The sequence below is a fragment of the Lutra lutra genome, chromosome 14 (assembly GCF_902655055.1).
Source record: "Lutra lutra chromosome 14, mLutLut1.2, whole genome shotgun sequence".
Lineage (NCBI taxonomy): Eukaryota > Metazoa > Chordata > Mammalia > Carnivora > Mustelidae > Lutra > Lutra lutra.
This window is the reverse complement of record NC_062291.1, coordinates 87777779-87790313: the sequence shown is the minus strand read 5'-3', so window position 1 is coordinate 87790313 and position 12535 is coordinate 87777779. Positions and strand designations below refer to the sequence as shown.

The 12535-nt window shown below is 66.0% G+C and overlaps 1 protein-coding gene across 2 annotated transcripts; it reads left to right on the top strand.

Annotated features, from left to right (window-relative positions):
- Positions 1–648: 648 nt before the first annotated feature.
- BNIP3 (BCL2 interacting protein 3) lies at positions 649–12306 on the top strand. 2 transcript variants are annotated; one of them, XM_047702174.1, is made up of 7 exons: positions 2229–2477; positions 3471–3531; positions 7702–7855; positions 8385–8469; positions 9579–9685; positions 9758–9907; positions 11395–12306. In XM_047702174.1, the coding sequence occupies exons 1-7, from the start codon at positions 2304–2306 to the stop codon at positions 11438–11440; spliced, it is 777 nt and encodes a 258-aa protein (XP_047558130.1). In that variant the 5' UTR covers positions 2229–2303; the 3' UTR covers positions 11441–12306. The 2 variants fall into 2 exon arrangements, with proteins under 2 accessions (XP_047558131.1, XP_047558130.1); XM_047702175.1 differs by lacking the exons at positions 2229–2477; positions 3471–3531 and adding an exon at positions 649–829.
- Positions 12307–12535: the final 229 nt, after the last annotated feature.

Sequence of the window (12535 nt, the reverse complement as noted above, 5' to 3'; positions counted from 1 at the left end):
CAGTCTCTGCAGGTGAGGGTCGGGGCTGGTGGGCGGGTCACTCGGGTGACGGTCCGGTTTGGTGCTGGTCACTCCGGTGAGGGTCGCGACCCGAGGGCAGTCTCTGCAGGTGAGGGTCGGGGCTGGTGGGCGGGTCACTCGGGTGACGGTCTGGTTTGGTGCTGGTCACTCCGGTGAGGGTCGGGGCTGGTGGGCGGTCTCTGCAGGTGAAGGGCGGGTACTCAGCGCATCCGCAGTCCCCAAGCGCCCCTGTCGGTCAGTCCCGCAATCCCCGACCAGGATTCCGCAGACCACGCCCCGCCTGCGGCCCCGCCCCGCGCAGGGCGACCACCACACCACCTCAGTCCCCGCCCCCCATCGCGCCTGCGCCCTCGCACCCCGCTCCTCAGGCCCCTCACCCCACGCCTCACGCACGCGCGTCCTGTTCCTCAGATCTTGCCCTGCGCACGCGCGCCCCACCCGTCAGCTCCTGTCCCGCGCACGCGCGCTGCGGTCCTTGGGCGAGGCTTCCACCCGCCCTGCGCACGCGTTGCACGCGCCGCACGCGCCCCGCGCGCCCCGCGTTCTCGCGCACGCCCAGGCCCCGCCCCGCGACCAATTGGCGGCGCCGCGGCTCTTCCGCCGTTTATCTGCCGGGCGTCCGCCGGCGCGCGTCAGTCGGTCGGGCTCGTCGGCCGCGCGCTCCCGCGTCTTCGGGCCCCGCGTCCCAGCTGCGAACCCCGCCCGCCCGCCCGCCTCCCGGCGCCCCCCGAGCCGCCGCCGCAGCGCCGTCCGTCCGGCGCCATGTCGCAGAGCGGGACCCCCGGACTGCAGGAGGAGAACTTGCAGGGTGAGGCCGGCGGGGGCGGGGGGGTCGCGCCCGGGGCTGCCGGGGGCTCGGGGGCTCGCGGGCCGGGGGAGGGCGGGCTCCGGGGGCGGGCGGGCTCCGCGGGCGGGCGGGCCGGACGCAGGGGTTCCCGGGCGAGCCGAACCTCCGCCCCGGCTGCGGGCAGGCCTCGCGGAGCCCCGCGGGGTCGTGTTTCACCCGTGCGCCGCCCGAGTGTGGGGGTCGGCAGACGCCGGCGGGTCGGGCCGAGCGGGGCGGCCGCGAGAGTGACCGGCGCTCGCTCCGCCCGCGTGGGGGCTCGGGTCCTGCCGCCGCGCTGCGCCGGAGGGGGACCGGGGGACGGTGGGGCGAGGAGGGGCTCCGCGTGCGGCTGGCCCGGGCTCCGCCGGCGCGGGACGTGCTGCCCAGCGGCCGGCGCTGGGAACCCGCGACCGGGGGACGTTCCCAGGCCTCGCAGGGATCCCGCAGACGGCTGGCCGCGGCCCCGGCCGGCCCCCTGGGTCTGCAGACCCTCCTGCTCCCGGGAGCACAGGCCCGGCCCGGCCCGCTCACCCCCAGCCGGGTAGGCGGCCTCGGCCGCCGGCGTCCTGCCTCCGGGTGGCTCCCGGGCCGTTGCCTTGCGGCCCGGAGCGGGCGGTCAGCGCGCGCGCGAGCTTTGGGGACGGGCCGTGCAGAGCTTCGGCGGACTCCGCGGCGCCGCGGGCTGCTGACCCGGGCGGAACGTCCCGGCGGGCCCCGACGGCTCTCGGGTCCTGAGCGACGCTTCACGGGGCGGGACGGAGGCTCGCGCGCAGTACGTCCCCGCAGTGTGCGGCCGCCGCTCCCCTGCCGCCGGCGGTTTGCGTCGGGACCGGCCCGCGGGCCGGGGGTTTCAGTTCTGTCCCTTCTGGGAGACCCTGCAGAGCCGCTAGGACCCCGAGCGCCGGCCTTGCCCAGTGGCCGGGCTGCCCCGTCCGCGGCGCTGCTGGGCGCGCAGTGGGGTGGAGTCTCCGCGGTCCGGGCCGCCCCCGGGGCTCTGCCCCACCCCGCGGCGGACCCCAGTGCTGAGTCACGGGCGGCGCTCAGCTGCCCGCTTCTGGGCTAAAAGTGTGTTTCTGTGTTGCTTGTTCTGTAACAAGGCGGTCACACACGGCCTGGAAGCCCGGTTGAGGCTTCTCCGGGCCCTGTCCGGGGCGGACGTGCTGCGGGGCACTGGCCGGCCGGCCGCGGTGGGTGGAGTCACTCGCCTCACGTCACGTGGGGCCGCAGCGGCCCGAGAAATGGGAACCCAGGCCTGGTTCCTGGCCGGGCGGGTGCTTGTCCCCTGCCGGTCCTGGTGGTGTGACCTCTGGTTTATGTTTGGGGCAGGGACTGCGCCGGCCTGGTGAGCGCACGCGCCGCAGAACTGATTTCTGCCCGCGGTCGTGCTGCTTGAAGCCCTTGTCCAGCGGACCGGCCTGCCTGCCCCGGGCCCCGGGGAGAGGAGCTCGCTGTGCTGATGGTGACCGCGTCATGGGGAGGGGGTTGCCTCACTGACTGCCCGGGGGCCGCTGGACGCGAAGCTGAGCTGCTCATGCGCGGTGGCTTCAGGGAGGTGAAGCCCCCCACCCCGCGCCCCGTGCTCTGCAGCCAGCCCCACGCCGCTCGGGCGAGCAGCCCACTGTGGCCACAGGTGTCTGAGGAGGAAAAGGAAAAGCTGATTTTTTTTTGAAGGGAAATTGTAGTATTGTGAAGTTCGACAGCGAAGGGGTTTCAGCCCCTGGATCCTGGCCCATCCCCCACATGTCACAGATGGTCACCGTGAGAGGCCCCGAGGCCGAGTGGAAGAGGGCAGGCGACCCCAAGTCGAGGGAGAGGGGCCGGAGGGAAGGGCAGTGGGGTGCTGGGAGCCGGAGTGACGACAGCCCAGACAGCCCTACCTGGGGAGGAAACGGGGGCTTATCCCGAGGGCTCCAGCCTAGTCCGTTCGTCAGTGCAGGTTGACGGGTCTGGCAGGTCTCATTCCCGTCTCCCCTAACCCCAGAAGCCTTTGTCTGTTATTATTTTCTGGAACACGGTTTTATGGCGTAAGCAGTGGCCGTGTTTACAGAGCGCTTTGAGGACCTGCCGTTTCCTAAATGAACGCGCCTCTCCCAGGAGGAAGCCCGCTCTGCCCTGCCGTGCCCAGCTCCCCTGCGTGAGGACTGCGGCCCACCGTCCCGAAAGTTACTGGGGTGCCTGCCGCTCCCCTCGCCCGAGCTCTCCCACCCTGGCTGCCCAGCGTCTCCGTTACAACTTGAGCAAAACGTTCGTGTGCTGGTTCTGCCTCCGCGTTCCAGACCGGCTTCCGGAGTGCTGGCCGGGGCTTCCCGCAGCTGCCAGGGCCACGCCGTGGGGTGGCCTTCCTCGTGGGCTCCACCATGGTGGCCGGAAACACTTGCCCTGGGTCGTGGAGTAGGGCAGTGGGGCTAGGGGTGTCTCCTGTGACACAGGAGAGGGAGGAGCTGCGCTGGGCACCCCGTCTCTAGCTTGTGGGGAGACGGGACGTGGACTCGCTGTGTGTGCCGGCGTCCTGTCAGCGACGTGTGTGCTGGGGAGACGGCAAGGAGGGGGCGTGCAGTTGGGGGGCCGGCCTGCCCGGGCCGGTAACACCACGGTCTCTCTTATTTTGATTCTGCCGAGTTAGTTGATCCGTCGTGATTCTGAGGTGGTGAAGCCGCCGCAGTCCCCGTGCTTCGTGCTCACAGGTGAGTGATCTTAACACCTGGGTGACGCGGGTGTCGGGGTAGCCCGCCCTGTCCCTGGCCCCGTGCTGTGCTTCCTGCCCGGTTGTGCAGGTTAATAAAACTCCCGTCCTGGTAAATCATTCTTGGAATACGGCTTTTGGACTCCAAGGCATAGACAGTCCAGCACGGGCCGTTTTGCTTTTCGGGTGCTTCGGGCTTTCGGGGACGTGGTTGTGAAAACAGGAGTTTGTCTCCTGGGAGTCTCCCGTGGGCCCTTGTGTAACAACCCAAAAAGCACGCCCGTGCGTCTCACGGTGTTACGCGCTCGTTACGTATGTTTATTTTTTTATATTTGGGAGACGTGGTTTGTAAGTAACGCCTGCGCCCACCACGTAGTGTGACCACAGCCCCGGGACCCGGAGCCGCGTACTCCTCCGGCGGAGCCGGCTCGGCCTGCAGTTGTGTTGGCTGGAAAATGCTCGTCTGCGACCTTTCTCCCTGCTTTGTGGCACTGGCCCCCAAGCCCTTGGAATTTGAGTGATCTTAGTGGCTTATTGATAAAGGGCCCTGACCGTGAGGTGCTGCCGTGGAACACAGCGTGTGGTAGTGCGGCGGCTCGGTGGGGCCGTGGTCACCCCCCGGGGTGGGATCAGAGGGTGGACACCCCCCTCCAGGGATGGCGGGGGCTGCAGATGGGTTAGACGTCACGCAGCGAGGTTCAGAGACACTGCATTGGACGAGCGGACGTGCGGGGGCGTGGCCCCCCCTTCCTCGTACCCAGCGCGGGGGTCTTTCCGGCGGGCGTACCTGAGCTCTGTCCTGCCCGATAACTGGGTAAAGGGAAGTAAAGTGGCTTCCTGAGCCCGTGAGTTGCTTAGGCAGTGACTGCACCTGGGCCGGGCATCGTCGGAGCCCCGAGCTTGGGGTCTGCAGCAGGTGCATGAGGAGCGGGACGAGCCCGTGTCGGCTGCTCTGCCCGAGAACCCGTCTCTGGCTTGTGTGTGTGTGTGTTGGGGGGGGGGGGGACTGACAACGCCCGCGCCCTCCCACCCCGGTCGTGTCAGAAGTGATGTCCCTTCTCAGACTCGGTTGACCTCACGCAGCACAGGCCGCCTGCGCGCACCGTTGCCTAGCGGAGTGAGCCGAGCAGGCCTGGCATCTGCGTGGCGGGGGAGGAGCCGCGGAGGACGAACCAGCCCGGGCTGGTCTGCCAGCCCCACCCCAGGGGCTCCAGGGCGGGACTCCCGCTCCAGAGCTTTCTTCATGAGGCGTCCGGGTCAGGAGGCACGGAGCTCCGTCGGACGCCTGGTCGCCGGGGTGTGGAATGGCCTGGAGTCACCGCAGGTCCTGGGGATGTGCTGGCCGCGGCCCGGCCCTGCCTCCTCGTGCCTTAGGGACCTGCTGGTGTGGGCCAGGCCGGCCTGAAGCAGTTGAGCGTGAGAGAGACAAGTTCGCACGTCACCGGAAAGCTTGTGTGGTCTTTGTCAGCTGGCTGGGTGCCGGGGTCTTTGCCGTTTTCTGATGCAGGTGACCTGTTCCCTGCCACGGGCAGGTTGGGATTCCGGAGAGCTGCCTGTTGGGCTCCCTGGGCAGCCGGAGGCCTGCTGGTGCCTCGGTGCACACGCCAGAGGGGAGCGGGTGGGGCCGGGCAAGCGCACCATGTGCGGGGCTGTGCTGTCCTGGGTCCCGGTGCCGGTGCTGGAGTTACCAGCGAACGTGGCTCACGGCGGGTCTCTGGTCCCTGCGTTTCTGTCTTCTGGGGTCAGCCTTCACCCTGCCCGTACGGCCCCATCCTCCGTAGGCCACCAGAGTGGCCTCTAACAGATGGTGCTGGAGACACACAGACCCGTGACACAGTAGAGACACTAACCGTCTTGGGCTCAGAAACGGGCCCGTGCACATGGCCAGCCTGATTTCTGGCAGAGGAAGTAGCGCGGCCGGGGGCAGCGAGGGCCGTCTGGTCAGCGAGTGGCGCGGAGCAGCTATTTGCCGGCAGGGACAACCTCCCCCACTGGGGACCACGTGCACGGCCGGAAGCCGGGCTCGGTAAACACCACCCGGGTCTCCAGGCCTCCAGCGTAGGACGAGATTGAAACTTTGAATTAAAAGCAAAGACTTAAACGTTGGAAAGAACGGGACATTGAACCTGAAAACACAGGCCGCGGGGGACGTTGTGCATGTTTGGGTGCAGAAAGGCTTGTATCTTACATGTGAACCTTCCACAGGAAGAGGAAGAGGTTTTTTTTGTTTTTTTTTGTTTTTTTTAAAGATTTTATTTATTTATTTGTTAGAAAGAGAGAGAGAGGGAGTGAGCGAGCACAGGCAGACAGAGAGGCAGGCAGAGGCAGAGGGAGAAGCAGGCTCCCCGCTGAGCAAGGAGCCCGATGTGGGACTCGATCCCAGGTGCCGGGATCATGACCTGAGCCGAAGGCAGAGGCCTTAACCAACGGAGCCACCCAGGCGTCCCGAGGAAGAGGTTTTTGAACCACTAATTTATCTCCTTTTTTTTTCAGAGAGAGAGAGAGAGAGAGAGAGAGAGCGCGAGCGAGCGTGGAGGGGCGGGGGGCAGGGGAGTCTCAGGCAGACCCCTGCAGAGCGCGGAGCCTGACCGAGGTCTCAACCTAAGGACCCCAAGATCATGACCTGAGCCCAGACCAGGAGTCCAACGCAACCGACCGAGCCACCCAGGTGCCCGTGAGCAGCTCATTTAAAAAGATGCTGTCTGAGCGGCCAGCGAGCACGGAGGAGACGGCCGGTTCCATTCGGGGTCAGAGAAACGTCAAAGGAGCCGCACAGGACACGGTCCCAGAACGGCTGAACGTGAAGACTGGTTTAGTGGGAGGACCAGGCCTTTCCCAGGACCCCTGAATGTGCACGCGCTGCTGCTGGCCGCGGGCCTGCCCCGGGGTCCGTGTGTGTGGCCGCCACGAAACGTGAGCAGTACGGGGGCGCTGAGGTGGCCCAGTCGTCTAGGGGACTGACTCTTGGCTTCAGCTCAGGTTGCGATCAGGGTCCCTCCTGGTGCGCACTCGCTCGCGCTCTCCTTGCACACAAGCCAGACCTGGAACACGGGAAACGCAGTTAGAGCAGGACTCGCGGCCACAGACCTAACAGGTGGACGGTCTGTGGTGGAGCAGCAGGTGCTCGTGAACCACAGCAGCGTGCGGGTGCTCAGCCACGCGCACACATCCACCAGCGCTCGGTGGCCCCCGCGTCCCCCAGGCATTGCTGTCGGGTCCGGCCCACCTCCCCGGTGGGGCCGAGCCTGCTGCTCGCCGTGCTTCCAGGACGTGTGTGTGGGGCGCGCAGCCGCCCTTCTCCGGGCTGGGGCTGCTCCCGGGCTCTGCCAGCTGTCGGCTTCCCCAGCGTGGGCTGCAGCTGCGCAGCCTGTCCTTGCCGCCCGCTGACGTGTCGGTCCCTCTGTGTGACATGCTGTGCCTGGGACGGTGCTGAGGTCGGAGAGAACTTAACAGAAGTGCAGCCACGGGGGTGGCCACAGACCAGCCTTGCCGAAGACCGTGGCTCGTGTCAGGCGTGGGGGTGGGCCGGGGGTGGCAGGTTCTCGTCCAGTTTGGGCTAGCGGCCGATCGGCGCCGAGACCGCTCTGTTCCCGCAGAATGTGGGGCACGGCTGCGCGGGATGTTCACTTTCCTGCGGTCATTCCTAGTCGGAGGAGGCAGACTCCTTCCTGCAAAGACGTGGCTATCGGAGCTCGTCGGGGATGGCTTGCCCTGGTCAGTCACGTTCGGGGGAACCTGCCTTGGTGCTAAGCGGAGTATGTTCTCTGGCTCTGAGGGGAGTGAGCACAGACCAGCAGTCCGGGGTTCGTGGGGCGTCAGGATGCGAACGCGATGCTGCTGTGGAACGACGTGGCGCGGGGATCGTGCAGACCCTCAGAGAACTTCCGTCTCTTAAGCGCTCGTCGAGCCCCTTTGTCTTAAAGTTGAGGGGACAGAAAGCATCACGGTCTGTTGGCCTCCGCTGGCCCAGTGGGTTGCCAGGCACCTGCCCCGCGTCCGGGGGTGGCAGGAGACCGGCCGGTGCGTGTCCTGGGGCGCTGGGGTGCACCTGCGGGAGGTGGGCGCCAGGCGTGCGTGTCGGTGTGTTTGAAGGCGTCAGGCTGCGGCGACGCTAGGACGGGGCTCCACGGTGGGCAGCAGATCCCACCCGGCCCTTCTGTGTCTCCGCCAGGCTCCTGGGTGGAACTGCACTTCAGCAACGGGAACGGGAGCGGCAGCGGCGTCCCGGCCTCCGTGTCTGTGTATAACGGCGACCTGGAAAAAATCCTGCTGGACGCCCAGCACGAGTCCGGACGGAGTAGCTCGAAGAGCTCCCACTGCGACAGGTGGGTGTGAAGGGGCCCGTCCGCGCGTGCGGGTTTACCCCCAGCACAGGCCGCGTCCCGGAGTGGCCTCCCCACCCCTGCCTGCATTGCCGGAGCCTTGCCCTCCGCCGGGAAGGATGGGGTCTGGCCTGCGGAGGGACCGCGGTAAAGCTTGGGGCCTGGGGGGTGGCCAGCACGCACCCAGCGCCCCCCGCGTGTCCTGGCTCCGTCAGCTTGGTCACTGCGAGCTGCCGTGTGTTAGCAGGGCTGAGTCAGAAAGCAAAGGTCGGGGCCTCGGGCTGTGCCACAGAGCACAGACCCGGTGAGAAGGCCGCAGGCGGGCTGCACTGTGGGTGGTGTCGTCCCGGCTCCCTGCCGCCTGCAGAGCTCAGCCGAAGGGGACCGGGGACAGTGGGAGGGGAGACCCGGGGGCGGGGCCAGCGCTTCCTCCTTTCAGAGGAGACAGGGCCGGGCCTCGGGGGCGTGGCTTCTCGTAACAGAAACCCAGCTGACATCCCGTTTCTCCGTCCTCCTCCCTGCGCCCCCCAAGCCCGCCTCGCTCTCAGACCCCGCAGGATTCCGCCCGAGCCTCGGAACTCGACACGCACAGCATCGGCGAGAAGAACAGCTCCCAGGTGGGCGGCGCGGGCAGTGGGGCGGAGCAGAGCGCGGTGTTCTGGGGCGGGGGGCTCTTGCCTTTCTTACAGCTGCGGAGGGGGCGTCCCCACACTCGGCCTCCCGCTGAGCTGACCGGAGCAGGTGTCGTGGGGCCTCCACTGCCCTCAGCTGCACCCGAGGACACGCGAGGAGCGCGGGCGGCTTCCTCAGGCCCGGAGCCCGGCCAGACCCACGGGGCTGGCAGGGAGGGCCCCTGGGGGCCACTCAGCGTTGGCGCTCTGTACGGCTGGCAGTCGGGTTGGCCCTGCCGCGCGAGCGGTGCCTGCGCTGTTCCGTGTCAGGAGCAGGCGGGCCAGTCAGTTCGTGTGAGGCTCCTGCGCGCCTGCGGTGCGCCTGGGTCTGACGTGCGGGGCGGGGCTGCGTCCTGCTGTCCGGGAGACGGTCTCGGGGAACGCGGGCCCTGGTCCCCTCGGACTGCCGCCCGGCGCGCGGTGGGGTGGGGGGGAGGCGTCCTCTGGGTGTTCTCAGTGGTCATCACGAACAGTGGACCTTCCCTGTGTTGATTCCAAAATCGCCTAGGAAGCGGGGTCTTGTGACCAGTACCACTGAGGCCCTTGATCCCGTGGGGTCCCCCTGCCCGGCCTCCCTCCCACCCAGGCTCCGTTCCTCCCGGGTCCCCCAGGTGGTGGTCTCGGCAGCTGGCTGGGTTTGCTCCTGCGTTCCGTGTGGCCAGAAGCAGTGGTGTTGCCGACTTCGGGGGAATTACAGACTCAGGTTCAGGGTTTTTTAAAAGCAGAAAACCAGGAAGTCTCCTGTCGTTAGTGTTTGGCCGTACGTATGGCAGGTGTGTGAGTGTTTGGTTCTTCCCTCCCACCGGACGAAACAAAGACCGCGGCGCGGCCCTGGGTCGCCCCAGCCGTGTGGGCCGCGGAGCACTTGGATTTTCTCCTCGGAAAACCTGCCCCGCGGTTGGCGTGGGCGTGTGGACGCCGTCGTCCTCCTGCGCCCTGTTCCTCAGGAGCCCGCGTCTGCTGCCCCGTGTCTGTCTGGAACAGGGGGACGCGCGGCGCGGGGCACGGCGGGGCCGGGCGGCACTAAGTGGCGGTGCACGTTGATTCTGTCGTAGTCGGAGGAAGATTATATGGAGAGAAGGAAGGAAGTCGAGAGCATCTTGAAGAAGAACTCGGACTGGATCTGGGACTGGTCGAGTCGGCCAGAAAACATCCCCCCCAAGTGAGTGTGTGCGATGGCGCGGGGGCGTCCCAGGCACGGGGCTGGGGGCTCACTGCGTGTCCCCCTCCCCAGGGAGCTGCTGTTCAAGCACCCGAAGCGCACGGCCACGCTCAGCATGAGGAACACGAGCGTCATGAAGAAGGGGGGCATCTTCTCGGCGGAGTTCCTGAAGGTCTTCCTCCCGTCCCTGCTGCTCTCTCATCTGCTGGCCATCGGGTTGGGGTGAGTGAGGCTGTGCGGGGCCGCCTCCGCGTGGTCCCGAGGGCCGGGGATCTGGAAACCTGTCCTCCGGGTGCAGATCGTCAGTCCGCTTCCGTAACGTGAGGCCCGGATCGCGGGCCCAGACCCGGGAAGGGCCCCAGCCCCCGCGCTCCTGGCCCTGCTGCGGGGGTGGCCCCGATGGAGCCCTGAGCGTGCGTCTGCCTGGTGCCTCCTTGACCGTCCCGTGTCTGTGGACTCCGCCACACTCGTTCCGTTCTCGCACCATATGGATGGACGCTGCACGGACACGCTGAGCTGTCCCTCGCTGCAGCTGGCCGGCCCGGGAGCCGCCCCCATCCACAGTGCAGCCGTGCTCCGCAGCAGGGGAGCGAGCCCCGCTTGGCTCTGGTGTCTCGCGCCGCGGGCCGGGCTCCCCTCCAGCCTCTGTCTTGGGGTGCCGCGGTGTTCAGTGCATGCAGCCGGCCGGACAGACCAGACGGTCACCGTGAGCGTCTGATGGAGGCTGGCCTCCTGGGCCCCAGGGAAATGGGACGAGACAGGCCTGGAAGCACTGTCCCCCTATTTTCCCAGATCCCGGGGATGGGGCGCAAGAGACCTGGGGTGTTTGAAGTCTTAGGGCAGGTGGGCGCTTCCTGGTCTTGGCAGGTCCCGTCTCGCCCGCCAGCTCTGTGGGAAGCAAGCACAGGGCTGCCTTCCCCACGCTCCCTTCAGAGCCCCATACCCTCGTTCTGGGAACTGTGCCTGGAACATGGCTTCCCAGTGGGCCAGAGGCTCCTGGACGTCAGTGTCCAACGTGAAGCCCTCCCCCTCCTGGGCCAGACCGTGCCCCTTTCCGGCTCGGAGCTCTGGCTCTCCGCACGGCCCCGCCGGCGTCATCCTGGCCCACGCGTCTCAGAGCCGGGCTCGGTTTGCTCCAGGGCTAGCAGGTTAGGCTCTGTGGGAGCAGGGCCCAGGGCTCGTTCAGTCCCTGGCTTGGGCCTTCGTTTCAGGGTAAGTCCCTGCGGCCCGCTGCCACGCGCCGTCCCTGCCACTCTGGTTCTGCCAGGCTCGTGGAGCTTCTGGTGCCCGAAGTCCAGCCGCCCGTTCCTCTGAGGCGGCTCCCGGCAGGACCTGGGGCTCTCTGCCCGCGGGTGCAGTGGGTGGTGACGCCCCGTGGGTGACTCCCCAGCAGCGTGTCACTGTGTGAACTTAGAGACCGACCACGACGGCCCTTCTGTGGCTGGCTAGTGGCCGCCTCTGTATGGGGACCGAGCGCATCCGTGCGAGAGCACAGCTGGCCGTTTGCCGAGGTGGATGTAAAAAGGGGACGCTGAACCCTGACGCCCTCACCCGGCGAGAGACCCTTACGGAGAGATTCAGCACCAGGTTCTTAGTAGCAGGTCGAGGGTAGCCCGTCTTCACGGCCGGAGCTCTAGGCCGCCGCGCACCCAGTCTCCGCCGGGAGAGCCGTGGGCCCTGTGCTAACTGCTGTTGCTTTCTCTGTGAAGGATCTACATCGGGAGGCGCCTGACCACTTCCACCAGCACCTTCTGATGAACACTTGGAAGCTGGCCTTTGTCCCGTAGTGGGGGGTCGGCGCTGTGAGCCGAAGAGCCGCTTGGGGCCGAGTGGAGCCTCTCGATGCGGCCGGATGGTCTGCGGACCATGCGCTCCTCGTCCGCTAGAACGAAGGACAAGACAAACACCCCAACGCGCTAAGCTGTAATCAAACCTACGGGATCAGTTACTGCGCATGTGCTGCTGAGGGACGCCTGTAGTAGTTGGGTAGTGAGTTTTGTTCGGATACCCTAAGTAGCCAAGTGTAAGTAATTTCAACACACTAGATACGACGTGTAGTATTTTAACAAAATTACCTGTATCCAGTTACTCAGTTAAAATACTTTATATTTGAGAAGAATGAATAATGTTTATTAAAATAAGAATGAATGTTTATTAAAATGACTACATATGGGGTTTGTCCCGAGTGAATACTGTGGCCTTACACTCACACGGTCTAGGAAGCGCTGGGTGTGAGTGGGCAGGTTGTCTCCGCTGCAGACTCCGCCGACCGCCACGCAGCGGGGTCCGCGGGGTGGACACCTACTCCTGGGTCCGCCTCCGACACGAAGCCGCGGGCCCTGCAGCCGCCCAGGACAGTCGTCGTCTGTCTTGGGCACCTGCTCACGTCTTCCTCCCTTAGCGCCTGGATTGCTGACTCGAGTCCTTCTCTTTGTGTTCGGTTTCTCCTAGAATCCGCTTCGTTCTAAGCAGGCCTCTGTCCAGAAGAGACTGGAAATAGAAAAAAATAAATCTCGGCCAAATCCTTCAGAGATGACTGTGGTCATGTATGGTTTAAATGAAATGTTAAAAAAAAAAAGTAAAAAAAAATAAAGGTCAGAAAGCTTTCTGATTAAACCAGGCGTCCGCCCCGCTGTCCCGTTACCTTCCTGAGGCGTGACCTCCGCAAGGCTGCCTCCTGGGCCCATGTCCCCATGTGTTTCTGTTCTGCGTTTCCACCCTCAGCTCAGTTGTGTTAAACAAGATTTTCGTTTTTAACATTTCTGCTTACATTTAAACAATACCCTGGACCAGCCGTGGACCACCGCCTCACTGGGAGAATCGTTCATGTGACTTCTCCAGAAAAGGTGA

What these genes read in the sequence shown, in the direction of transcription:
- BNIP3 (XM_047702174.1), top strand. Translation starts at nt 2,304, where the DNA reads ATGGTGACCGCGTCATGGGGAGGGGGTTGCCTCACTGACTGCCCGGGG. An exon ending in GCAGCCCACTGTGGCCACAG is followed by an intron (nt 2,478 to 3,470) that starts GTGTCTGAGGAG and finishes CTGCCGAGTTAG; the next exon opens with TTGATCCGTCGTGATTCTGA. An exon ending in CCAGAAAACATCCCCCCCAA is followed by an intron (nt 9,686 to 9,757) that starts GTGAGTGTGTGC and finishes CCCCCTCCCCAG; the next exon opens with GGAGCTGCTGTTCAAGCACC.